This window comes from Hyla sarda, chromosome 6 (genome assembly GCF_029499605.1).
Source record: "Hyla sarda isolate aHylSar1 chromosome 6, aHylSar1.hap1, whole genome shotgun sequence".
In the NCBI taxonomy this organism is placed as follows: domain Eukaryota; kingdom Metazoa; phylum Chordata; class Amphibia; order Anura; family Hylidae; genus Hyla; species Hyla sarda.
Window position 1 is genome coordinate 99,707,163 of NC_079194.1, and position 27,539 is coordinate 99,734,701.

General features: G+C 40.4%; 1 protein-coding gene across 6 annotated transcripts in view; it reads left to right on the top strand.

The window, feature by feature from the left end:
• Positions 1-27,539, top strand: part of ATXN7 (ataxin 7) — a 143,053-nt gene that overhangs the window by 9,305 nt on the left and 106,209 nt on the right. For 4 of the 6 annotated variants that reach the window (XM_056524524.1, XM_056524528.1, XM_056524529.1 and 1 more), the window contains exon 2: positions 10,842-10,944. In XM_056524524.1, coding sequence (XP_056380499.1) covers positions 10,842-10,944 — 103 coding nt within the window. Of the gene's footprint in view, positions 1-8,896; positions 8,991-10,841; positions 10,945-14,764; positions 14,832-27,539 lie in introns of those variants that run through there. The other 2 variants (XM_056524523.1, XM_056524527.1) reach the window with 2 other exon arrangements.

The following is a 27,539-nucleotide window of genomic DNA, read 5'->3' on the forward strand; positions in this document are numbered from 1 at the left end:
ATCAGATTGCTTCTTTTATTTTTAAAGAGACCTGTGAACAATGAAAGATGCAATCTGGTTGCCATGGGTAACTGCACCACTTTTCCCTCTACACAGGTTTTGATAAATCTCCCCATATAGGTCTAAATTGTTGTAGAGATGTATACCAGGGGATAAATGTGTATAGATTGATATATAGGCTATATAAAATATCAGTTTCTGGCCCTTTATTTTGGCTGGTTTCGGCCCTATTTTTAGCTATTTTTTGAGCTGTAGTGAAAGCGAAACCACCGAAAAACGTTGGTTTGTGATTGGGATGTATTTCCAGCTGTATTTTAAACTGTGAACATCCAAAAGAAATGGCTTGACACTTAATTTTATAGCCATGACAATTATGGCAGGTAAAATAATATTCTCACTGGAATTAAAATAATTTAATGGGATAAAAAGACCTTTTTTGTCAATTTTTCGAGCTGTAAAATGGCTTTTTTTTTTTTTTTTATTATAACAACCCGAAAAATGGGTAAAAAAAAAAAAGTGTGGGGAACAAGGTCTTAGAATGTAAATGCACTGTGCTTTATATAGTATACAAACTATATATGCTGCATACAATATAGATGCATCATCTATTAATATGAACACCCTAGGGAGGGTTCACACTTGTTTACATTTAACATATACACTTGAAAAAGATAACAATGTTAGAATCTGTTTCCCATTGACTTACATTATAACAAAAAACCCACATTGCAATGTATACAGTGTATATTTGCTGTAACAAATAGCATAGTCACATATACTTTAAATAATGAAATGAAAAAAAATAACATGAACCCAGCTTTGCATTGTGCACTTTACGTGATAAAGATTTTATATCTACACATCTATGTAAGTGTCATGTAAATAGATACAGACATACACCAGGGGATCTCAATTGGCAGATCAGGGTCACCAGTTGTCCAGACCCACAAGAGGGTGCTCTGGGGCCTCCATTACTTCCAACCGCTTTGGGGAACCAGCATGAGGGGGCATCTGTTCTACCCAGGGGCGTAGCTATAGAGGTTGCAGGCCCTGGTGCCTAAGGGGGCCCCAAAGCACATCTGCCCCATAAGAGACCAGCATTATAACTGACATATGGGCCCCTGTTGCAGATTTTGCATCAGGGCCCAAAAACTACAAGCTACGCCTCTGGCTCTACCCATCTGCTCTACCTGCATTCTATTGTATTGGTGTCTTTTAGAGATGAGCGAACTTACAGTAAATTCGATTCGTCACGAACTTCTCGGCAGTTAATGACTTATCCTGCATAAATTAGTTCAGCCTTCAGGTGCTCCGGTGGGCTGGAAAAGGTGGATACAGTACTAGGAAAGAGTCTCCTCGGACTGTATCCACCTTTTCCAGCCCACCGGAGCACCTGAAGGCTGAACTAATTTATGCAGGATAAGTCATCAACTGCCGAGCCGAGAAGTTCGTGACGAATCGAATTTACTGTAAGTTCGCTCATCTCTAGTGTCTTTAAAGCGCAACTGTCACCATGAATATGCTTGTGCACTACGGCTTCCCAATATATTAAGTTACACTAGGCTTCTTTATACTTACAAATTCCAGCTTTACAAGCCCATGGGGGAGTCAGGCCAACAGTCGGAGAGGCGGAGCCCCAGGCAGGCAGGGCACGCATTCACCAGAGCTACAATGGGCCGCTGCCTGTCGGTCAACTACGCAACGTAGGCAGAAAGATGCGGTGCGGCCCAGAGCAGAGCAGACCCGGGGCTCCGCCTCTCTGACTGTCGGCCTGACTCCCCCGAAGGCTTATAAAAAAGCTGAGCGTAACTATTAATATATGCCTAGAATATGCTTGTGAAGCCCTAGTGGTCAGTGTGTGCAGCTTCACAAGCATATTCTTGGTCACAGTTGCACTTTAAGACACAATTTGGGAAGCAATCATTCAAGGGGACAGTGGCAAAGTGTTTTAGTGGTATGGCAACACAGTTTATTGGGAGCACAGTAGCACAATTCATAGTTTGAAGAGCCACAGTGGCATAATTATTCGATTTGGGGTACAGTGTGTGACAATATTATATTTAGGGGTGAGTGACAATATTAGGTGCACAGTGTAACAATATTTAGCAAACTACATAGTTGAGACAAAGCTGTAGATGTCTGGAAAAGTGAACGACTCAAATGTAACTTTATTCTGCATCTGATGGGAGCAGTAGTAAGCTACATCTCCCAGCATATCCTTAAAGAGGACCTGTGGTGCGTGTAGGATCTTGTGAGATGCGAGATCCTGACTACAGGCCCCGTACATTAAATATGCACGGCAGCACCTCTTTTTTTTGGATGGCAGTGCAGCCACTAGGTGTAAACCAGGCCTTGGCTATTATCCAGACTACTATCCTTCACCTCTCTTTTTTTTTTCTTCCAGATACTGCCCAGATATTTGTATCCTCACCCTACACACTGGCTATGAATACTGTCATACTGCAAACCTAATATAATACTGCCACACACTGCCCCCTGAATAAAATACAGCCAATTACTGTTCTCTGAATACAATACTGCCACATGCTTTGCCCCCTATATATATATAATTTTGTCATGCACTTGCCTTGAACCAATTATACCACTGTACCCTTTGAAACAATTAATTATGCTATGGTGCTCCCCAATGAACTGTGCCACTGACCCCTAAATCATTGTTTCCCAACCTGTGCTGGCTTCTTCTAGTCAGTCCTGGCCAGAGCAGAATGATGCAGGCAGCTCTTAGAGTAGTCCCATGTAGATAAAAAACTTATGCCTATACAAAGGATAAGGGATAAGTGCGATTTACCGTATGATGCTTCGGCTCTCCTCGCACACTAAGCGGGGGTCAACACGCCCCCTTCCTTCATGCATCTCTATGAGAGGGCCAGAGTATGGTGGATGGTGGGAGATCTTGGGAGGGGGGAGGGAACCCCCACGATCAGGCACTTATCCCCTTCGGATATGGGATACATTTTCCTACATGGGACTTCTCCTTTAAAGTGTTCTTGTCACTTGAAAAAACTTTGACCCCCCCACCAATCACTAGAATGAACCGGGAAAAGAGCATGCAGGTGAACACTCCTTTTGCTGCAAGTTTGTCTTGGTCACGTGAAACAGAGCCAGGAGTGAACACACTTGGCGCAGAGTTCTCCCAGCTTGTTTTCCCGGTCAGTGGAGGTCTGAACATGCAGACCACGAAAGATCAAAACTTTTGATATGTCTCAAGAACATATCAAAAGTTTTTTTTCAAGTGACAGTGCCCATTTAAAGACACCAATTCAATGGGATGCAGGTAGAGCAGATTCCACCTCCTTCTTGTTGCACAAATCATCTAAGGCTCTGGACCCATTTATAGATCTAAACAATTGAGGACTGCAGTCTGGATCCGGACAGCAGTCTGCCAATAAAGTACCCGTGGTATATGGTGTGTTTACAATTTCAGGTTTTTAACCCCTTCCCGACCCATGACATACATGTACGTAATGGGTCGGGTGGGCATACATCATGGGGGCCGGTGGGTCAGGTCCGCGTCATGACCAAGAGATGTCCGCTGCTATCAGCAGCTGACATCTGCCAGTAATGATGGACATTGGAGATTGCGCCGATGTCCGTCATTTAACTGGTTAAATACCGTGATCTTTACAGATCACAGCATTTAAACATTAAGTGCTGCTATTCCCTGGTGTCTAGTGGTCCCAAAGCCCCCCGCGATGTAATCGTGGGCAGGCTATGAGTGGCTAGGGAAGCCCAAGGCCTTACCTTGTCCTCGGCATCTTCCCTGGCTCTGTTGTTGCTTAGGGCTCCCTTTGGCAGCCCTTAGCAATCGAGTACAGATTGCATGGATCAATGTAATGCAATAGCATTACATTCATCTATGTAAGCCATCTGATGATTACTTATTATAGATCCCTAGGGGGGGCCAAAACATTTGTATACATTTAAAAAAAATTAAAAAAATCCCTCCCCTAATAAAATTCAAATCACCCTTTCCCATTTAAAAAAATAAAATACTGTACAAACAAAAAAATACACATAAAAATACATTTGGCATCGCCGCGTGCAAACTATTAATTTATTATGTTTCTGATCCTGCACGGTGAATACAAAAAAATTCCAAATGACAAAATTGCTGATTTTTGGTTACATTACATCCCAAATAAATTGTAATAAAAAGTAATCAAAAAGCCAGAACTACACAAAAGTGGTACCGCTGAAAACTACAGCTTATGGCACACAAAAACAAACCTTAACACAGCTCAATAGTGGAAAAATAAAAAAGTTATAGGGGTAAGAACAGGGTAATGCACAATGTTTATTTTTTTATTTTTCAAGGTGTCAATTTTTTTTTTTTACCATAAAACAAAACAAAAATTATTCAAGTTTGGTATCATTGGAATCACACTGACCCATAGAATAAAGATGGCATGCCAAATTTACCGTATTTCGAACTCCCCAAAAAAATTGCCATACAAAATTGTGCAATTCCATATTTTTTTTCACTTTTGCCCTACATATCATTTTTTTTCTGGCTTTGTATCAGTGGAAAGTACAACTCGCCATGCAGAAAATAAGCCCTTAGGCTTTTTTTTTTTTTTTTCTGGCAGTTTTTGGAATACTGCCACTGCAGTTTTTGAGCCAAAGTCAGAAGTGGATCCATAAGGGAGGAGAAGTGTAAATCCTTCCTTTATATGTCCTATTCCTTTTGAATACACTTCTGGCTTTGGCTCAAAAACTGCAGTGGCAGATATCCAAAAACTGCCAGAAAAAAACCCAAGTGGAAACTTAGCCTAATACAACTTTGTCAGTGGAAAAATAAAAAAGTTATGGGTGAGGTAAAGAGGAAAAAATCTTGAGCCTAAAAAAAAAATAGTAGGGTTATTAAAGGGTTAATTGTAATATTGAATACAAAGCAGATAACATGAAAATAGCGCAAAGTTAAACAATTTTCACACCTTGCTGATAAAAAGCTGCATAAAAAATACAGTATGCCTGATGGGACACAACAATATAATATCTGATAACTGGAATAACACCATAATGTGGAAATGCTGAAATAATGCAATATGTGAACATGGCCTAAGAAAAGTAGGAAGCCAGTGACAACATTTGTAACTATATAAACTGGCTATATAGCTAGGGAGAGGATTGTGCAGTTGCTCTGATCTTTGGGGACTTGTTTTCCCCAGTCGGAGGCGTCGGTATGACATCGCTGTGTTCCCGGCAGAACAGACATCCATCTCCAAAAATGACTCGGGGAATTCTCTTCCTGGTGGAATGCTTCTCTTTGCACAATGAGGCACCAGTCCTGTATCAGGGCTCCCTCAGGAAGGCTCAGGCCTAAATGCTGAAGATATGTTTAAAGCCTAAGTGTATACATCATGGAATTACTCGTCTTTTGTTTCCAGCATAGAACTGTAATATATAGAAGAATTTCACAAAACCAGAAGACTAAGCAGGAAAGCAACAAAGTAATGTCCTATTGGGACATTTATAAATTGTGATTACATTATTTTCCTAATATTTTAAGAAAATTTCAGTAACGTTTGTTTGGCTTCTTTAAAGGGGTACTCTGGCCCTAAGACATCTTATCCCCTATCCAAAGAATAGGGGATAAGATGTCTGATCGCGGTGGTCCTGCCGCTGGGGACCCCCACAATTTCTCATGCAGACACCTGCCTGTGTGAGCTGCATGCCAGCGCTGGAGGCTCAGAGTCTGAAGCCTCATGACTACGGGGCCGGAGTATAACAGGGGGCGGAGCGGTGACATCACACCCCGCCCCACTCCCTCAATGCAAGTCTATGGGAGGGGGCCTGATAGCACTGTGGTCAGACAGAAAGGAAATTCAAAAAGAAAATAATTTTCTGTGGGTCATATAGCAGCTGATTAAGATTTTTAACCCTTTGACACACGCCCGTACACAATATACAGTTACATCGTATGGATGGCGCAGACTGAGGAATTATGACCATCAGCTGTAACATACAGCCGACAGACCCCCTGCTGCAGCAATGAGGATTGTAGCTTGATCTGATCTTAGATGTTTAGCACATAACATGCCATGTTGCAGTGTTTCCCAACCAGGGGGGCCCTTAGCTGTTGCTGGAAGTTGTAGTTTTGCAGCAGCTGGAGGCACCCTGGTTGGGAAACACTGCCATTCTATAGCCAACGTAACACATCATTGGTTTTACAGAGGGAGGACAAGCTTGTATAGTGCCGATGGGTTTTCACAGGTCTGCTGTCTGTATTTGCCTATTAGGCTCTGCCTAAGGCAAGGCCTAATAGATTGCCTGTCAGTAAATCCCTGACAGGCAATTATACATTGTAATACGGGAGCGCTGCACTGTTATTATTTGAGCAAATAGAGGATCGCACAGTCAAGACCTGTACTAGGACGGAAAAAATATAATAAAATGTATAAAAAATAAATAAATAAGAAATCTTTTAACTGAAACTAACCATTTATTACAAAAAATGGGTGAAATTAAGAAAACCATGGATATTTGGTATAGAAATAGCAAAATTATACCATTAAAAATATAACATTATGAATTAATGATGCAAAATAAATAAATACATAAAAAAACAAATAGAAAATGGAAGTTTGGATGGATAGTTAAATACAGTCATGGCCGTAAATGTTGGCACCCCTGAAATCTTTCTAGAAAGGAAGTATTTATCACAGAAAATGATTGCAGTAACACATATTTTGCTATACAGATGTTTATTCCCTTTGTGTGTATTGGAATTAAACCAAAAAAAGAGGGAAAAAAGTAAATTGGACATAATGTCACACCAAACTCCAAAAATGGGCTGGACAAAATTATTGGCACCCTTAACTTAATATTTGGCTGCACACCCTTTGGAAAAAATAACTGAAATCAGTCGCTTCCTATAACAATCAATAAGCTTCTTGCACCTCTCAGCCGGAATGTTGGACTACTCTTCCTTTGCAAACTGCTCCAGGTCTCTCTTATTGGAAGGGCGCCTTTTCCCAACAGCAATTTTAAGATCTCTCCACAGGTGTTCAATGGGATTTAGATCTGGACTCATTGTTGGCTACTTTCAGAACTTTCCAGCGCTTTGTTGCCATCCTTTTCTGGGTGCTTTTTGACGTATATTTGGGGTCATTGTACTGCTGGAAGACCCAAGATCTCGGACTTTCTGACACTGGGCTGTACAGTGCGACCCAAATCTGTTGGTAATCCTCAGATTTCATTATGCCTTGTACACATTCAAGGCACCCAGTGCCAGAGGCAGCAAAACGACCCCAAAACATCATTGAACCTCCACCATATTTCACTGTAGAATGATGTGCTTTACCAAAAAGCTTTATCTTGGTCTCATCTGTCCACAAGACGTTTTCCCAGAAGGATTTTGGCTTACTCAAGTTCATTTTAGCAAAATGTAGTCTTGCTTTTTTATGTCTCTGTGTCAGCAGTGGGGTCCTCCTGGGTCTCCTGCCATAGCGTTTCATTTAATTTAAGTGTCGACGGATAGTTTGTGCTGACACTGATGCTCCCTGAGCCTGCAGGACAGCTTGAATATCTTTGGAACTTGTTTGGGGCTGCTTATCCACCATCCGGACTATCCTGCGTTGATACCTTTCATCAATTGTTATCTTCCGTACACGCCCAGGGAGATTAGCTACAGTGCCATGGGTTTCAAACTTCTTGATAATGTTGCGCACTGTGGACAAAGTCAAATCTAGATCTCTGGAGATGGACTTGTGACCTTGAGACTGTTTATATTTTTTCACAATGTTGGTCTTAAGTCCTCAGACAGTTCTCTTCTCCTCTTTCTGTTGTCCATTCTTAGTGTGGCGCACACAGACACACAATGCAAAGACTAAATTAACTTCTCACCTTTTTAACTGCTTTCAGGTGTGATTGTTATATTGCCCACACCTGTTACTTGCCCCAGGTGAGTTTAAAGGAGCATCACATGCTTTAAACTATCTTATTTTTCCACAGTTTTGAAAGGTGCCAATCATTTTGTCCAGACCATTTTTGGAGTTTGGTGTGACATTATGTCCAATTTGCTTTTTTTCCTCCCTTTTTTGGTTTAATTCCAATACACACAAAAGGAATAAACATGTGTATAGGAAAACATGTGTTACTGCAATCCTTTTCTGTGAGAAATACTTAATTTTCTGAAAAAATTTCAGAGGTGCCAACATTTACGGCCATGACTAGGCGGATTAGTGTCCTGCATATGAGGCCTTGTGTCTTCATACTTTTTGACTGATAGCTTCCAGATTGTGAGATATTCTGGGTTGTCAGATTTTATTGGTACAGGTTGGGGTCTGAATCTGAGGGATTCTCCTCGAATCAACACTTACCACCTAGACTAGTGTTTCCCAGCCAAAGGCTGTCCGGGCATGCTGGGAGTTGTAGTTTTGCAACAGCTGGAGGCACCCTGGTTGGGAAACACCTAGACACACTTATTAAAATTCTATAGGACTGATGGATATGGGCAAGAACAGCTCAGTCCCTTATACTTTGAGTGGAGCAGCAGTACTCGACCAATGCTCCATTTAAAGGAGTCGTTTAGGAATAGAAAACCATAGCTAATTTCCTTCAAAAACAGTGTTACCCCTGTGTTCAGGTTGTATGTGGTATTGCAGCTCAGTTACATTAAAGTGAGTGGATACAAGCTGTAATACCACAAACTAGAGCTGGGCGGTATGACCAAATATGTGTATCATGGTATTTTTGTAACTTATGGCAGTTCCACGGTATATAACGGTATATAGCCGGCCGGCTTCTTTCATGACAGTGGGCTCAACCTATCACCGGCCGAGGCGGAACATTGCTGTGGCCGGTGATAGGCTGACGGCAGGTCCGGATCGACGGGGGAAGGTGAGTTAAAATTTATTTTGATTATCTTTTGCAGCCCGGGGCATAGGGATACAGTGTACAGTATAGAGTGTCAGCGCCGGCGGCCCGCAACAAACAGGAGGACGAGAAGGGCAGCGCTTGCGGGTGATGTGAGTAGTACCCCAATGGGAACAGCGCAGCGCTGGGCTGATAATTAATTGGGGGGGGGGAGAAACAGAACAGTGCTCGCAGGTCACATATGATTAGTTCCCTGATGTGGGGACAGCGCAGCGCTGGGTTGACAATTCATTCATTCCTGAGGGGGAGGGGCCCAACCGGTATTGCGGTTATGTATAGCAATTCCTCCTTTATACTTCTGTTGTCGTCTGTGCTTCTCATTAGAGATGAGCAAAGTTACAGTGATTCGATTCGTCACAAACTTCTCGGCTTGGCGGTTGCTGACTTTAGCCTCCATTAATTAGTTCAGCTTTCAGGTGTTCCGGTGGGCTGGAAAAGGTGGATACAGTTAGGAGACTCTCCTAGGATTGTATCCACCTTTCCCAGCGCACTGGATCACCTGAAAGCTGAACTCATTTATGCAGGCTAAAGTCAGCAACCGCCGAACCGAGAAGTTTGTGACGAATCAAATCACTAACTTTTCTCGTATCAGTTGAATTGAGGCCTTAAAGGCAATGATTCTATGAATGGGCTTGTTATGTGAAAAAAAAAAAAATCCTATTCGTATGCCCTGCTATGGCCCCACTTGGGACCCCCCCTATTATCCAGCCAGTCGTAGCTGTCTGATGGACCCAGCCAGATTATGTATTACATGGTTGGCTGTTCATATGAATAGTACAGCTTATGGCTGGCTACAGCTTCCTATGGTGATAACAGCGGACACCTGGGATGTCTGAAGTCGGAGCCTCTGTGATCTGCTGAGATATGTAATTTCCCAATGTACAAGTGCAAATTATGTATAGGTGAAAGTTTCTTCCATTTGATCTGCCTGGCCCTTCCAGCCTACAGTATTTCAAGTGACTTTGTGTTCTGTATTCAATAAAATAACAATGTAAAATAATCATGTAGCCAAATGTTTCCTTAGTATCCTAGAAGACATAGTAATAGTCCAGTGCATTGCCTGTGACCTTGTCTACGATAATCCTGAGAATCAGAGAGAATGTGCTTCTTGTTGGACTAGATCCTCCAGAGGAAATGATTCAGAGATCCACCCTCCATCTATACAGAGCGTGTGCCCGACCATTTTTAGTTGCATGCTAATCATTGTGCACAGGACATATCTTCCTTAAAGTTTAATAGGTTATCCGTGAGTCATTCCAGAAAAAGTCTGCCTCTTATGTTGGATGATTTTAGGCCTATTTTAGGGTTCCCATTACGTTTTCCCCCCATACGGGAGCACATACGGCAGGGGAGAGCTAAAAACTTGCGCTCCCGTATACCTTTCTACGCGCTCCCGTATGTAATTCATTTCAATGAGCCGACCGCATTTTTGGCCCATATGTGCTTTTACAACTGGACCTGAAACCGTGGTCGACTACGGTTTTAGGTGCGGGGGAAAAGCGCATAAGGGGCAAAAATGAGCCGACCGAATGTTTCACTGCGGTCGGCTCATTGAAATGAATTACATACGGGAGCGCATAGAAAGGTATACGGGAGCGCAAGTTTTTAGCTCTCCCCTGCCGTATGGGGGAAAATGTAATGGGAACCCAGCCTTATGCTGGATCCTCTGGAGACCAGCCATTCCAACCTAAATAACATTCAGACTTGGAGTGCCCTGGGTCAGTGAGACGTCTCCACCACATTGTAGAGGGCTCCCCATTGATGGCTTTAGGTTGGGGCTCACTGCTCGGCCCCTTCATTTGTTAGGGATGTAAGGAAGCATGTGTAACCCTCCCCCCGTTATACACGGGGCCCTTGATTGTTCTCTCTGCCCCTGAATTGTCTTTTCCATTACTGTAATAGTTGAATCCTTCTATGTTTTATTAGATTTCTTTCTGTTCCAGGGTCAGACGACAGATACAAAAAGTAGAGAATCAGAAGAATTTTCAGAAATTTTGAACCCACCACTGACCACACTAACTTGCCATAGGAATGCATCCTTGAAAGGTATGTGAGAGCAAGGTTTTGGGACGTGTGTGTGCTTTTCTTTAGGCCTTCTCCTTCTCTATTGCTCATCCTGTGTCATACATTCTTGCCCGGTTAGTCAGTAGGCAGCTCCAGAATGCTGTGTCAGCATTGCTTTCCTTCCCATTGTATGTTTTACACCGTGCCTGCCATCTTGTCAAAAGCATTTTAAGGAAACCATTTGCAAGAAACTGCTGACCCGATTGTTAAGTCTGTGGGTTTGTTCACAGCATTTGGTGCAATAGTGGTCAGTGCTTAAAATGATTCCTCTTCTTCTTCTATTGGTAGTCTATTGTATCCTACTGCTCCATTTACCTATCATACCATGTGCACAGACCTTGTACAATGGCACAGAGTCCTTATGGGTCAGTGTTTCCCAACCAGGATGCCTCCAGGTGTTACAAAACTACAACTCCCAGCATGCCCGGACAGCCAAAGGCTGTCCGGGCATGCTGGGAGTTGTAGTTTTGCAGCACCTGGAGGCACCCTGGTTGGGAAACACTGTTATAGTCCCTTATTATCAATGAGTGGGTGGTATGTGCTCACAGTCCCTCTAGGGGAGAATACCTATGTGATATGGCTGAGATACCCCCTAAACTTAAAGGGGTTATCCAGGAAAAACCTTTTTTTTTTTTTATATATATATATCAACTGGCCCCAGAACGTTAAACAGATTTGTAAATTACTTCTATTAAAAAATCTTAATCCTTTCAGTACTTATGAGCTTCTGAAGTTAAGGTTGTTCTTTTCTGTCTAAGTGCTCTCTGATGACACGTGTCTCGGGAACCGCCCAGTTTAGAAGACGTTTGCTATGGGGATTTGCTTCTAAACTGGGCGGTTCCCGAGACAGGTGTCATCAAAGAGCACTTAGACAGAAAAGAACAACCTTAACTGCAGAAGCTCATAAGTACTGAAAGGATTAAGATTTTTTAATAGAAGTAATTTACAAATCTGTTTAACTTTCTGGAGCCAGTTGATATATATAAAAAAAAGTTTTTCCCTTGAATACCCCTTTATTTGACATTATAAATGTGTGTATTACCAATATTCTTCTTTCTCTGCAATCAACCTGTTCCTGTTTTGACTGTGGTCAAAAATACAAAATTGCTGATGTCCAAGTAGATCATTTTAGGAAGCCCAGTGGCAATTGCCATTGGTACACCAGTTTGCTTAGCTAATGTGCCTATCTGTCGCTGGCGTCTGTGTGTTTCAGCTATGCCCTTTCCATGGTCACATCAGACATGGAACTTTGCAATTCAGTCTGCCCTTTTCTTTGTCAGAATGTAACTTTTATACTTGCTTAGAACTACAAAGACAATTCTATTCTAGTATGGTGATCATTTATGGGGCTGGTAACCCCCCTTCATAGATAAAGTGTAGGGAAAATGCAGAATTACATTTGCTGTTGGGAAACTACTGATCCAAGCATGCACTGGCTGTCCAGGCATGCTGGGATTTGTAGTTTTGCAACATCTGGAGGCTCACAGTTTAGGGACCACTGATAAATAGTGCTACATGAAAATATTTAGTAATTGAAATGTATTTATTGAAATCCTTGCTCTATCTCAATGATTGACAGCCTTTCCTGTATAACTGTGCACACAGAGATAGTTGTCAGTCACTGATTAGAACCACCCACTGGACTCCTAAGCCCAGAATGAGCAGAGAGAATTTAAAGGGGTTATTCAGGAAAAAAAAACGTATTATATATATATATATATATATATATATATATATATATATATATATATATATATATATATATATATATATATCTCTCAACTGACTCCTCCAGAAATGTAACCAGATTTGTAAATTACTTCTATTATGAGCTGCTGAAGTTGAGTTGTTCTTTTCTGGCTAAGTGCTCTCTGATGACACCTGACTCGGGAACTGTCCATAGTAGAAGAAAATGCCCCTAACAAACCTCTTCTACTCTGTGCAGTTCCTGAGACAAGCAGAGATGTGAGCAGAGAGCACTGTCGCCAGACAGAAAAGAACAACTCTACTTCAGCAGCTGATCATTATTGTTTAATTATGAATTATTGGAAGGATAACTTTTTTTTCATAGAAGTAATTACCAAATCTGTTTAACTTTCTGAAGCCAATTGATATAAATAAAAGTTTTTTTTTTTTTTCCTGGAATACCTCTTTAACCCCTTAATGACGCCGGACGTAAATGTACGTCCTGGTGAGCTGGTACTTAACGCACCAGGATGTACATTTACGTCCTATACATAACCGCGAGCATCGGAGCGATGCTCGGGTCATGCGCGGCATGTCCCGGCTGCTGACAGCAGCCAGGGACCCGCCGTAATGGCGGACATCCGCGATCACGCGGATGTCCACCATTAACCCCTAAGATGCCATGATCAAAACAGATCACGGCATCTGCAGCATCGTGGTCACTAAAATGGATGATTGGATCGCCTGCAGTGCTGCAGCGGCGATCCGATCATCCAGCGTGGCAGCCGGAGGTCCCCTCACCGGCCTCTGCTGCCTTCCACGGGTCTTCTGCTCTGGTCTGCGATCGAACAGACCAGAGCAGAAGATGACCGATAATACTGATCAGTGCTATGTCCTATACATAGCACTGAACAGTTTTAGCAATCGAATGATTGCTATAAATAGTCCCCTATGGGGGCTATTAAAGTGCAAAAATAAAAGTACAAAAAAAAAAAGTAAAAAAAAATTGAAACCCCCCTCCCCCAATAAAAACGTAAATTGTCCCATTATCCCTATTTCACCCCCAAAAAGTGTAAAAATATATATATATATTTTATAAACCTATTTGGTATCGCTGCGTGCGTAAATATCCCAACTATTAAAATAAAATGTTGATGATACCGTACGGTGAACGGCGTGAACGTAAAAAAAAAAAAGTCCAAAATAGCTGCTTTTTTATAACATTTTATTCAAAAAAAATTATAAATTTATTAAAAGTTTTATATAAGCAAATATGGTATCAATAACAAGTACAGATCACGGTGCAAAAAATTAGCCCTCATACCGCCGCTTATACGGAAAAATGAAAAAGTTATTGGTCTTCAAAATAGGGGGATTTTACATGTACTAATTTGGTTAAACAGTTTGCGATTTTTTTTTAATAGAAAAGTATGTTCTTATGGGTATCATTTTAATCATATTTAGTCATTTTTACCATAAATTGTGCGGCGTGAAAACAAAACTTTCCAAAACTTGCAAAATTGCGGTTTTCTTTTTAATTTTCCCACACAAATAGTATTTTTTTGGTTGTGCTAAACATTTTATGGTAAAGTGAGTGATGGCATTACAACGGACAACTGGTCGCGCAAAAAACAAGCCCTCATACTAGTCTGTGGAGGAAAATATAAAAGATTTATGATTTTTTGAAGGCGAAGAGGAAAAAACGAAAACATAAAAAATAAAATTAAGGCCCAAATGGGTTAAGTCCATAAATTCATATATACATATAAATATAGCGTTGTAGAAAAATATTCAGCTCCTCTTGTTCTATAACATGCTGCTGGCAAATCAGACTGCATGTTTACCATGACAGGTTTCCTTTAAGAATTGATTTACATTCTTAGTTTACCATGCATAGGATAACCTGTGCTGTGAGGGTATACTGTGTGTGTGCAGCACATGGTATAGTAGCAGGCCACACAGCATCACATGGGGTCTGCCACAGTGTAGTTTTGTGTGTGTATATGATTTACATAGCTGTACTGTGTAAAGTGTATGCAGCGCAGAGTCATTGTGTTCATGTTGTCCGGATGACACCCACAGCTTTTCAGGGACATACAAAACACCTTTGTGATGTTCATGCAGTTATTCAGCAGACCAGTTTGACCTGCTCATGAAAGAACGGAGGGTCTTCTGTCCACCAGGTAAGAAATCTGTAGATAGGAAAGAAATAGCCCCTACACCAGATTCACACAAGGTGTTTCTTAGGCACTCTTACCGCGTCTTTTTTTTTTTTTTTGCCCCCATTTCAATGCAGTGGACAGATGGATCGATTTATCTTGTTATAGTAGAACTTCGTTCAATTGATTGTTTCAACTGAAAAATTGTCCAAGTTCTTATTGTAGAGTGAAAAATAAGAGTTGAATAGAACGGACAAAGTGGCGTCATTTATACATGTTGCGCTGTACAGTGATCCCTCAGCTTACAATGGCCTCAAATACAATAGTTTCAACATACAGTGGTCTTTTCTGGACCATTGTAAGTTGAAACCAGACTCAACATACAATGTTCAGACAGTCCAGATCTGTGAAACTTGTCAATGGCCGGAAGAACTCACCAATTAGAATGGTTTACTGGTAAAACACCCTGAAGCGTATGCACTGACTGATGTCTGGTAGCACCCTCTACAGTACAGGGAGGTACTACATGTTCTGTACACTTTACCTGTACCAGGGTTAACTGCTCCTTTGGACACCAGGTGAGGGCGATTCCATGTAAATTTTTTAGGACATTGCATGTACTGTACAGGACCCTGAAGAAGCTCCTGTCCTCTACACAGACCAATGTTTCCCAAGCAGGGTGCCCCCAGCTGTTGCAAAACTACAACTCCCAGCATGCCCGGACAGCCTGACATAGACAGTGATTTACAGCTTCCAGCAGATCTTTCTTACTCTTATATGTAAGGACTTGCTTTATCTATATTAGTTATCTACTTATTTTTTCTTTAATTCTTACTTTTTCCCCCCTATTTTTGGATGACATTTTGGGGCTTTAGAACCAATTACCAGGTTTCCATAGAGTTCTGGTCTCAACATACAATGGTTTCAACATACAATGGTCATCCCAGAACCAATTAATATTGTAACTTGAGGGACCACTGTACATAGGGATTTCTACAGTGCCAGCTCTAGGGGCATTTCCTGGTAATGTTTCTATAAAGAAAAACACCCTCTATCATAGTAAAAACTACTGTCTGTTGCACATACACTCTTTTAAAGTGGCATTTTAATTAATATTTTAGGTAAGGCTAGGTCTGGGGAACTACAATGTTTCACTATGGTTGGGGGGAAAAAGTTGCATTTATTAAAATTAAAAAATATATTTTTGTTTCATGGAAGGGGGAAAATCCTTTAACATCAATAGGACAAATTAAATAAAAAACTGTACACATACATTAATGACACCATTTCATTAGGTTTGAGCACTATTTCCATCACAATATTGTAATACATGATGTAACAATGTTACTAGAGCTACCCATGTATCACATAAATATACCTTAGAAAAACAACTTACATGGTATGTTCACACAGGACAAATATTTATTTTGCTTAAATGGGCACTGTCAGATCCAAAAACTTTTTAGATGTTGTTACTGATGAAACTTCTGTAATATGGTTGTTACATTTTTTTTATTTTTTTATATTTATTAAAGAAAACTGCTCCTGAAAATCCCACCACTAGGGGTCCCCATACTGTCTGGGACACTAACCAGCAGCATCAGCTTGTCCATGAGTCATGGACAAGAGATGACTCATGGACAAGGCTGCATGAGCAGACACACCAATCACATTACACCATCACAAGGGAGGGACACGCCCCCTTCACCTGAAAGGATTTCCAACACTGTGAGCTAATGAAAAGTGGTATTTTTATAATAAAAATAAAGGTGATAGAGGCAAAAAAAATATAGATTCACATGGTCAGGATTAGGTACTGAGTAACATATTATTATTTTATATATTTTTTGTGGGATCTGACAGTTACGCGTTAAATGTTTCCGATTTTCCGCACTGACTTCAATAAGAAAGTCAAAATTTGCAATGAAATGTATTATTGCAGATTTTGCTGTGGGAAATCCAGAACATATGTGCACAACTTGCAATTCTGGACAGAGAATCCCTTGTATTTTGGACATAATCCAGTTCATAATCCTGTTCATGCTGTTCGGTATTTATTGTATCAAACATGCAACGCGTTTTGCTGCGCATGCGCAGCGAAACGCGTTGCATGTTTGATACAATAAAGCTACTCACCTGAAGTATACGTGGTTCTGCTCCTCTTGTTCCGGACAGCGCCGGGTCATCCTGTCTTCCTCTGAAGTCCTCTCCTTCTCTATACTACTTTTTGACAGGACAGCTGCAGTCGGAATCCTTTATATATGCGCTTCCCATTGTTGTGTATGTTACACACCCAACTTTGGTAAGAGGCCGTTTTCTTTCTCCCCCTCCTCCCTGTGAGATTACTTGGAGTCCTGCACGTGAGAGCGCCTTCTCCCCTCTCTACTTTCTGATTACAAAGCCAGGAACAGATCGCAAATGGAGGACATGTATAAAGGAAAGCCCTCCTCTTTTCAAGTTAATTCATGGCTTTGTAATTAATAACTGCAATTAACAACCTGAATGTGTGAACACAGCCCAAAATTGGTGTATGCCAGTATTTTTCAAGCGCGGTCCTCAAGTACCCCTAACAGGTCATGTGTTCTGGTTTCCTTTAGTCTTTTACAGGTGATAAAATTATGGTCAGTGAATTAGGCATCACCACAGTTATTTCACCTCTGAAAACATGATCTGTTGTGGCTGCTTGAGGACCGCGCTTGAGAAAGACTGCTGTATGTTTGTCACCTGAGAATAGTCATATGGGCGGAGCTGGGATACAGAAGAGCCTGCAAGTGCTTTTCCAGGCTTCATTGACACCCCTTATGTCTAGCTATGTTATTTGAAGCCAGATGCACTCCTAAGGCTAAGTTTCCACTTAGTTTTTTTTCTGGCAGTTTTTGGAATGCTGCCATTGCAGTTTTTGAGCCAAAGCCAGAAGTGTATTCAAAAGGAACAGGACATATAAAGGAAGGACTTACACTTCTCCTCCATTATGGATCCACTTCTGACTTTGGCTCAAAAACTGCAGTGGCAGTATTCCAAAGACTGCCAGGAAAATAAAACTAAGTGGAAACTTAGCCTTAGGGGGCACGCACACCACGTTTTTGCTATACAGTTCCCGTATACGGTTTCAAGTTAAAAACTGTACGGAACCGTAAAGAAAAACGTATGCATTGACTTAACCTTGTAAACCGTATGTCAAACGCATCATCCGGTTTAGTCCATTTTGCGTCTTATACGGTTTTGTCCGTTTTTCACCCATACCCAAAACCGTACACTACCACGTTTTTTTGGTCCGGGGGAAAAACCGTATTAAACTGTGTACGTTTTTATATTTTTATTTTTTTTAAATCATGGGAGTCAATGGGAACCGTACAGAACCATATGTGCGTACAGTTCCATCCGGGTTGCATCATACGGTTTTGAAATTTCAATCAAAGTCAAAAACCGTATGGTGCAAACCGGATAGAACCGTACGCACATATGATTCTGTACGATTCCCATTGACTCCTATGGTTAACAAAAATAAATAAAACTTATACGGTTTAATATGGTTTTTAACCCGGACCATAAAACGTGGTAGTCTATGGTTTTGGGTATGGGTAAAAAAACGGACAACACTGTATAAGACGCAGAAAGGACTAAACCGGATGATGTGTTTGACATTCGGTTTACAATGTTAAGTCAATGCATATGGTTTTCTTAAAAAAAACGGATGCAACCGGACATCATTTTTCAAAACGTATACGGGTTGAAATTTTGTGCACGCATTTTGATACAGTTTACTCCAGTTTTGAGCAATTTGTTGATGCTCTTTAGAGATTTTTCATTACGCCTCTTGCTTTAGAAGACTAAAAAAAAAAAAAAAAAAGGTTTTAGTTGATATCATGCAGTGGTCAGTAATTTATCGTGTGCGACTTTTCAGTTTATCGCAACTGCACAAATCTACTCCAGTCCTCAGTTGGCTTACAAACTGACCGTTTAGCATTATTTAAAAAGTTGCACATTTGTTGCACAGGTTAAAAAGCTGCAAAGGAAGAATCCTACAAAGTAAAGTACTGAAGTAGAAATGTGATCAGCACCAGATTTATCCCTGCGCTATGTAATACATTTGGTGCAGGTACACAGTTTCCACCACATGAATTATTGGAGACAGCAGACATTCACCTCCTCCACTTTTCATGATTATCCCCCATTGTCCTGACTGGAGCCCTTATTGCATCATGTCGCACTTGCGAGTTGTAGTAAGATTTCTGGATTACTAAAGCACAACTTCAGTGTTTTCCTGTGGTAGAAAGAACAGCAAGCAGATGTGTGGCAGTCACAGAAGATCCAATCATGTTGCTATATGTACCTTTGTTCCATGGGGAAACATTATTGCTATGTTCACATGGCGGAATCTCTGCAATTCCACTCAAATTCCGTTCTGCAAAGCTTGTAGCGTAATTTGGACAGAATTCCAGCAGATTTAATGTATGCTCAAAACACAGAATCCCACAAAATTGAAAGCCCCATTATGTTCAATAGGATTCTGTCGGTAATTTCCCAAAATTTAAAGACAGGTCTTTAAATTTTGCAGTCTGAGGAATTTCAGAATGAGAAATTCTGCTGTGTGTATGGGACAGCGGCATCACATCCCAAGCATAAAGGGGGAGATTTATCAAAACCTGTGCAGAGGAAAAGTTGCCCATAGCAACCAATCAGATCGCTTCTTTCATTTTTAACAAGGCTTCTGCAAAATGAAAGAAGCAATCTGATTGGTTGCTATGGGCAACAGGGCAACTTTTCCTCTGCACAGGTTTTGATAAATTTCCCCAATGTGCTTTCAATTTCAGCGTCATTTACAGTATAATTATTCCAAAAGGAAATTCCGCTATGAGAACATAGGAAGCATTGCAGACCCCCAGGAAATGTCATGGAGCAAGGTTATCAACCTGAATTTTTTTTTTGACAACTTCTCCAACACATTACAGTAGTAGAATTTACGATAAACTATAAAGTGGTGACAATAAAGAAACCTTTTTTTCTGCTGCTTGGTAGTAATGTGGTAGGCTTAAAGGGGTACTACCGTGGAAAACTTTTTTTTTTTTTTTTTTTTTTTTTTTTTTTTTTAAATCAGCTGGTGCCAGAAAGTTAAACAGATTTGTAAATCACTTCTATTAAAACATCTTAATCCTTCCAGTACCTTTTAGGGGCTATATACTAAAGAGAAATCCAAAAAAGAAATTAATTTCCTGTGATGTCCTGACCACAGTGCTCTCTGCTGACCTCTGTTGTCCATTTTAGGAACTGGAGAAAATCCCAATAGCAAACATATGCTTCTCTGGACAGTTCCTAAAATGGACAGCAGAGTTTAGCAGAGAGCACTGTGGTCAGGACATTACAGGAAATGCATTCTTTTTGGATTTCTCTTTAGTATACAGCCCCTAAAAATTACTGGAAGGATTAAAGGGGTATTCTAGGCCAAATTTTTTTTTTTATATATCAACTGGATCCGGAAAGTTAAACAGATTTGTAAATTACTTCTATTAAAAAATCTTAATCCTTCCAATAGTTTTTAGCTTCTGAAGTTGAGTTGCTGTTTTCTGTCTAACTGCTTTCTGATGACTCACGTCGCAGGAGCTGTGCAGCTCCTATGGGGATATTTTCCCATCATGCACAGCTCCCGGGACATGACATCATCATTGAGCAGTTAGACAGAAAACTTCAGAAGCTAATAACTATTGGAAAGATTAAGATTTTTTAATAGAAGTAAATCAAATCTGTTTAACTTTCTGGAGCCAGTTGATATATAAAAAAAAGTTTTTGTATGGAATACCCCTTTAAGTTTTTTTAATAGAAGTGATTTACAAATCTGTTTAACTTTCTGGCACCAGTTGATTTAAAAAAAATAATAATTCCACGGTAGTTCCCCTTTAATCACATTGGCTGATGCTTCACTGTTATTTCCCAGTTTGGATGCTGTTCCAATCCCACTCAATGGCAACGTCTCTGACTCTAAGCAATCTACATTTGCTCTCCTGTGTATATCTAAGATGCTCTCTATGGTGATAAAGTCTCCATAGAAATACACAGAACACAGTGACTTCCGGTCTACACTAAAGTAGCTGTAGATTGTGGAGAATCCAGGATGTGAACATTCAGCAGAACCCGAATGACATCTAGGAAATAATGCCATACTGTGAGACAAGCATCAACCCACATGAGTAGTACCACCTTACTGCCCGGCAGGAAAAAAAAAGTAGGCAACACAAATTATGGACACATCTTTAATTATTATTATTATTTTTTTTTCCTTAGAAGGCTCCTTTTTACGGAATGTCTAGGAATTTACTCATGTTTGGCATCCCATGGAGTCCTAGCCTATAATGAAAAAAAGCAATCCTAAAATGCATTCAGTAAAAATATACTTTGGTAGGTAACAAAACCTATGTAGAGGAATCGATCAGATTTATAGGCCTTTTTAAAAATGAAAAAAGTTATGCTTTCCGGGTTCTCCTTATACAATTTTTTGGTGCACACGTTGTTACCATGTCGCACAACAGTCGTGTATTTGTTCTGTAATTTTTTTCCCCCTACAATCGGGGTAGTGTAAACCATTGTGTTTGAAACTGTTTCTAGACTTGGCATAAACTAAAATCAGTTCAGTTAAATATTAAATATGTAGTTCCAGGGTAGCGCGATGCACCGATAGGTTCTATGGGGGAAATTTCTCATTGTATGTGTAAAGTTATTTTTCCCACAGTCTCAAAAGGATGCGTTTTTTCATAGGTAGCTAGCTTCGCTCTAACTATGTTTTTAAAGTGGGCTCTAGGCTTGAGTCAGGTTACACAACAAAGCTGAGTAAATAAATTCCCCCCCCCTCAGTGCTTCTGTTATCAGAAAGAGGGCAGGGAAGGAGCTGCTGAAAATCTGTCACTAGTTAATAGTACGGGGGATTTAAGTAAATGCTTGTTAGTTGCTGCTGCTCAGGCTAAATATTATTACTCAAGAACATCAATTTGCATGTACAGAGCAATGCAGAACCTTATTTGCAACAGTGACCGAGCCATCTGGAGAGTAGGAGAAATGGATTAGAGACAATAGTTTGGAGCTGTAGGGTGCGTTCACACGGCTGTCTGTCCCCATTTTTTTTCCCCCACCGGTTAGGTTCCGTTGTTGCTGCTTGTAAACGGATTACAAACGGTTGTAAAATAATCCCATTGATGTCAATGTTTTTTTTTTTTTTTTTAAACAACCCTTTCACATCCATTTGCAAATTTTTTTTTTTTATGGGAGAAAAGATGGTGCATGCTGTATTTTTTCTCTCTTCACAAAAACGGAAGAAAAAAATGGATAACGCATAAGCCTTTTAATGTCATCAGTTTGCATCTGTTTTTTCAATCCATTTTTTTAATCTGTTTTTACTTCTGTGCATGCTCAGAACAAAAAACATTTTTTTGGGTTTATTAACTGAACAATAACGGATACACACGGATAACACCCGTTATTGTCCATTTATTATTATTTTTTTTTTTTTTAAAGTTCGTTTTTCTTTTTGACGGGAGAAGAACGGGACGGGTCTAGACAGCCGTTTGAATGCAGCCTTAGTTTCATATAAATAGCCATTATGTGTTTTGGCTGCGAATATAGAAATATAGGGATCACCGGAGGCAAAGAAAAAGCTTAGACAGGGAGATCGCAGGTACCGCTGCCACAATCCCATAAAAGGACCCAAAAATACACAACAGCTTGGGGTCCCATAAACCATATTTTATATATCTACAAATTGATTGAGAAACTTTATTATTGGGCTGCTTCTCCGTAAACAGACCTAACGAAATGCAAATTTGTTACACTTTATTTATAATTTAGAAATGACAGTTGCAAAATTTGCATGCCAATAAAGATATTTAAAAACCTGCATGGTTTTATAAAATGGTTTTGTTAAATTAACCTGTCAGTGGTGACAATGGGATTTTTAGTGCTGTCACTGCTGTCACTGAGAGTCCCCTCTGTGGTGCACAGCTATTTCCTGTTTTTTATTTTATTTTAGGGGTGGGACCAGAGATTAGCCATTTGCCAGTAGTACACACTACAGGGGTTTTCCTTTTCTCTTACTTTTCTGGCCAATCACAGCACTCACTCCTCACAGCTATGCCATGACATAGTGCTGGTGAAAATACACTGGTCATACAATACACAACACTAGAGGGCATGTGGGGAGAAAGGGTTACTGATGCACTGGGTTTGCAAGGTGCTGTGTGAGCACAAACACAGCAAGGAAGGGTTACACTATGCACTCAACTGCTGCTACTGCTGAGAAGCAAAAGGGATGGGGAGATCATACTGCAGCAATAAAAACATACAACAGAAGGAACAGTGGTATTTACACAAGAGACCACTGCTCTGAGCATTATGAGAGATAAGGAAGCCTTGATTTACCTTTCAGGCATGAAGTTACCTTTTTTTTTTTTTTTTTTTTTAGCATAAATCACCTTCATTGGGCAGACTGGCTCCCAGAATGCAGGTATAGCGCCCAGGCTCTCTCTCATTCTCTCCTGCACATAGGACATGGTAGGACCCTGCCCCCACCTGTGTATTGTCCTGATCTAGCTGCTACTAGAGACAGATTTGCCTTCACAACAAGCAGTGGATAGCAGATTGCAGAGAAGGGCCTAGTAAACAAAAGATGTTCTAGGTTTAAGGAGATATTTTTTATAATCACATGGGCTATTATATATATTATACTTTTTTTTTTTAAATGTGCAAATTTTGTTGCATATTCAAAGTGCTTCCACAGCAAAATCCACAATGTTTCCAAAACCAAAATTAACATTTTGCGGATTTACAATTTGCACACAGATTTTGTGAATATTTTATTTTTGCAGTGTATAAACATTTTTTTTTTCATGTCTTGTCCACTTAACTTTTATTGAAATGCTGTGCATGAGGTGGCTTGAGGCTGTGTTCACACAGTGTAGATATGTTGCAATACCATCACAGTTGCTGCAAAACTTCAACATGTGAGCACCTCCTATAGAAGTTGTTTCATCAGAGACAACACCTTTCAGGTTATAGCTGCCTAAACGCTACCTTCACCAAGAGAAGCTGTGGACAGCCAGACATTTCCCCTGCAGATACCGTAGATTTACATGGTGGTCACTCATCTGTAATACATGCACAGCTAAAGACCCCCCTAAGTGGCTTTCCATTCTTGCTCATAGAAGATGGTTCCAAGCATATACCCTAAAAAAAATATATGGACAGGGGTTTTCCCCCTATTCCAAATGACAGCACATTTGCCATAAACAATAGATGAGAAGCCCTAGGCCTTATACACATTGCAAAACCATGTGCTCCAGCAAGTACAGTGGCACACAGAGTCACCGTAGTAATGTATGATAGAAACATACATACTCTGTATGCTGCCACATAGTGCCTACATGTTGCACTGTATACTGCCCGTGTATGCATTTAGGTCAGAATACCTCCACAAAACAGCATCTGACAGAACACTAAACAGTTTTTTTCTGAGTTTACCGTATGAAAATGGAGACACATGTTTCACATATTTCTATAGGAGCCACCATACAGATTCTTAAGGCAAACATCCATAATAAAATGATGTTCCTGATGCCTTTGGCTATGTTCACATGGGTGGATGTCTGCATGGAAAATTTCTGTGCGGACATTCCCCTGACAGTGGATCGCTCGGAAATGCTCTTTCTCATAGATGGCAGTGCATTTATGTGCGGACTCAGCAGAACCCTGTTCTACCTGGAGGGGAATGATTGGAGAGGATTACTGTACATGTAATGCAAGGGTGAGGTAAGTCAAGGCACGACTTTTTTCAGTGTCTCTCCATTCTGGCAAAAACCGGATTATAAATAGAAGCTGAGACAGAGCTCAGTAGATTTGGTAGTTGGGGGCCACGTACAATCACTGCTGATTCAAGGCATCGGCTACTGTGTGTACAGAGGCTATTTCTAAAGTATTACAGTCATCGGACTGAAGCTGATGACCTCACTGGATCAGTAGGTGCCTATTATTATAAGCTCCGGTTGACAACTTCAACTATAATATTTAATTTGCACTATTTACAGAGCAATGAACCCAGTACCTGCTTACCGTATTTATTTTTTTCTTTTCTTTTTGCAGTTACATGAAAAGACAAATATCTTATTTTCCAAACAGAACATTTCTAAATCTTATAGAGTAAAGTAGTTTTATCTCACAGCATATGTGCATTAATATATGTAATCTAGCCTAACCCTAAACCCCCCGCCCCCCCCCCCCCCCCCCCGGGTCCTGCTGCAAGAAAAGAAAAAAAGGAAATTTCCTCTTTTTATTTTTCGATAACCATATCGACCATATCTGCTTATGAACGCCTAATTTATTGCGTTTCACATAGATGACTTCCTCGTTCTTAATTTGGGACTCTACTTTCGCCCAGAGATCTTTAATCAAGGGGGCTTTTTTGCTTTTCCGATGTTCAGCGATCATTTTTCTAGCTATATATAAGATTCTATCCACCGTTATTCTAAGATTTTGTCCCAAACCAATACTGTCCATGTTCCCTAACAAACATATCTTGGGGTCTTCTGGTATCCCGATTCCAAAGACCTCACCAATCTTCCGCAAAACAGTAGACCAGAACATCCTCCTGATCATACAGCTCCAAAACATGTGTAATAAGTCAGCCCCTTCTTGATGACAGCGGGGTGTCTAGTGTCTTCACGGCAACCAATTTTATGTAGAAAGGCAGGGGTCTGATAAGCCCTATACAAGATATATATTTGCGATAGCCGACCTGCCTCTCCCCCACAGAATGCGTAGGGACTCCCCTCAGGACCGTTTCCCGCTGCTCTTTATCCTCAAATCCCAGCTTCCGCTGCCATTTCATAAAAGCTGGAACTGGTATTGATTCCAAATAGGATTTAATCAATATTCCATAAATTTTTTAGATAAATCTTATAGGTCTAGAGGTTTCAGCAATCAATAAGCAGGTACTGCTTTAGATTTAAAGGGGTATTCCAGGAAAAAACTTTTTTTTATATATATCAACTGACTCCAGAAAGTTAAACAGATTTTGTGAATTACTTCTATTAAAAAAATCTTAACTTCAGAAGCTCATAAGTACTTAAAGGATTAAGGTTGTTCTTTTCTGTCTAAGTCCTCTCAGATGACACTTGTCTCGGGAAACGCCCAGTTTAGAAGAGGTTTGCTATGGGGATTTGCTTCTAAACTGGGCGTTTCCCGAGACACGTGTCATCAGAGAGCACTTAACAACCTTAACTTCAGAAGCTCATAAGTACTGAAAGGATTACTTCTATTAAAAAAATCTTAATTTACAAATCTGTTTAACTTTCTGGAGCCAGTTTTTTCCTGGATAACCCCTTTAACAGAAGATGTATCCAGCATGTGACAATGAGACCAGATCTGCTTTGCTGCATTTGCGGTCAGAGACCAATTGCTTTTGCAGCCATAGATAAGCGGCATATATGCATTGCTGCTTATCTCTGTATAACTGCCACATTCTAACATCATTATTCTACTATTGTAAATTATTAGAAGTCACTTAGGTGCTCTGTGACCATATCAATGCAGGCCCAGAATGCCTTGTTGACTTTTGAGCTTTAGTAGGGCGTTACATTGTTAGATGAGCTGCACCTCAGCTGCTGCAAAACCTCTTTTTCTAAGTAAAAGCTTCTTCTTGTCAGTCATTAATTGAATAACGTTCTACTTCCAAATGAATCATCAGCTTCAAAGAGTCTTATCATGTGTATGCCCCCCATGCAGTGCAATGTGTCCTCCACATGTGAACATTGCCTACTGTATATGTGTGTTCTTATAAAATACACAGTAATACAGTATTCTATATTGACATGCATGTGTATATACAATAAATTAAGTATTTGCATAGTTTAGGACTGGGAAAAGAATGAAAAGGGGGGTCATGATCTAAACCAGCGTTTTCCTAACAATGTGCCTCCAGCTGTAGCAAAACTACAACTCCCAGCATGCCCAGACAGCCTTTCGCTGTCTGGGCATGCTGGGAGTTGTAGTTTTGCCACAGCTGGGGGCACACCAAATGGAAAATACTAATCTAAACCTTTTAAATATGTTTAAAGGGTTAAATAAGGTTCAGGAAGGTAGTGTTTTTAATAGGAAACAAAACACAAGAACCAGGGGGCACAATGTGAAGACCAGAAGCAATGTTAGAAACTATTTCACTGAGAGAGTAGTAGATACTTGGGAAGGGGGGGGGGGGGGGAACTTCATGTAGTAGAAAAAATAGTCTGTTCCTTTTTCCTGCTGTCTGAATAGGTTTGGCTGCTAGGTTTCCTTCTGGATCTTTTTGTTTTTGAGTTTTTTTTTAGCTTTTTCGCCGCATCTAAATAATTCAATAACTAAGTTGTAGTCATGGCTCAGAAGTGGTAAACGGCGTTTAGTGTGTGTGTGTGTGTGTGTGTGTGTTTTATAAAAAATTTTTTAACACCGTTTTTTTCTCCCTAAATGTACTTACACTTTTTTTTTTTTTTTTGGTTACTTCTACAGATCCGTGTATCCTGTGGACTCCTTTGGATTCGGTGGACTACTTCGACGACCAGCGTTTTTCTTTGCTTGATGTTAATAAAATGGTTAACGAGGGCTTGTGGGGGAGTGTTTTTTTGTAATAAATTTTTTTTTAAACCTGTTGTTTGTTTGTTTTTTTTACTTTACTAGACAGGCTTAGTAGTGGAAGCTGTGGAGGCTGTTACTGTTTGGTTG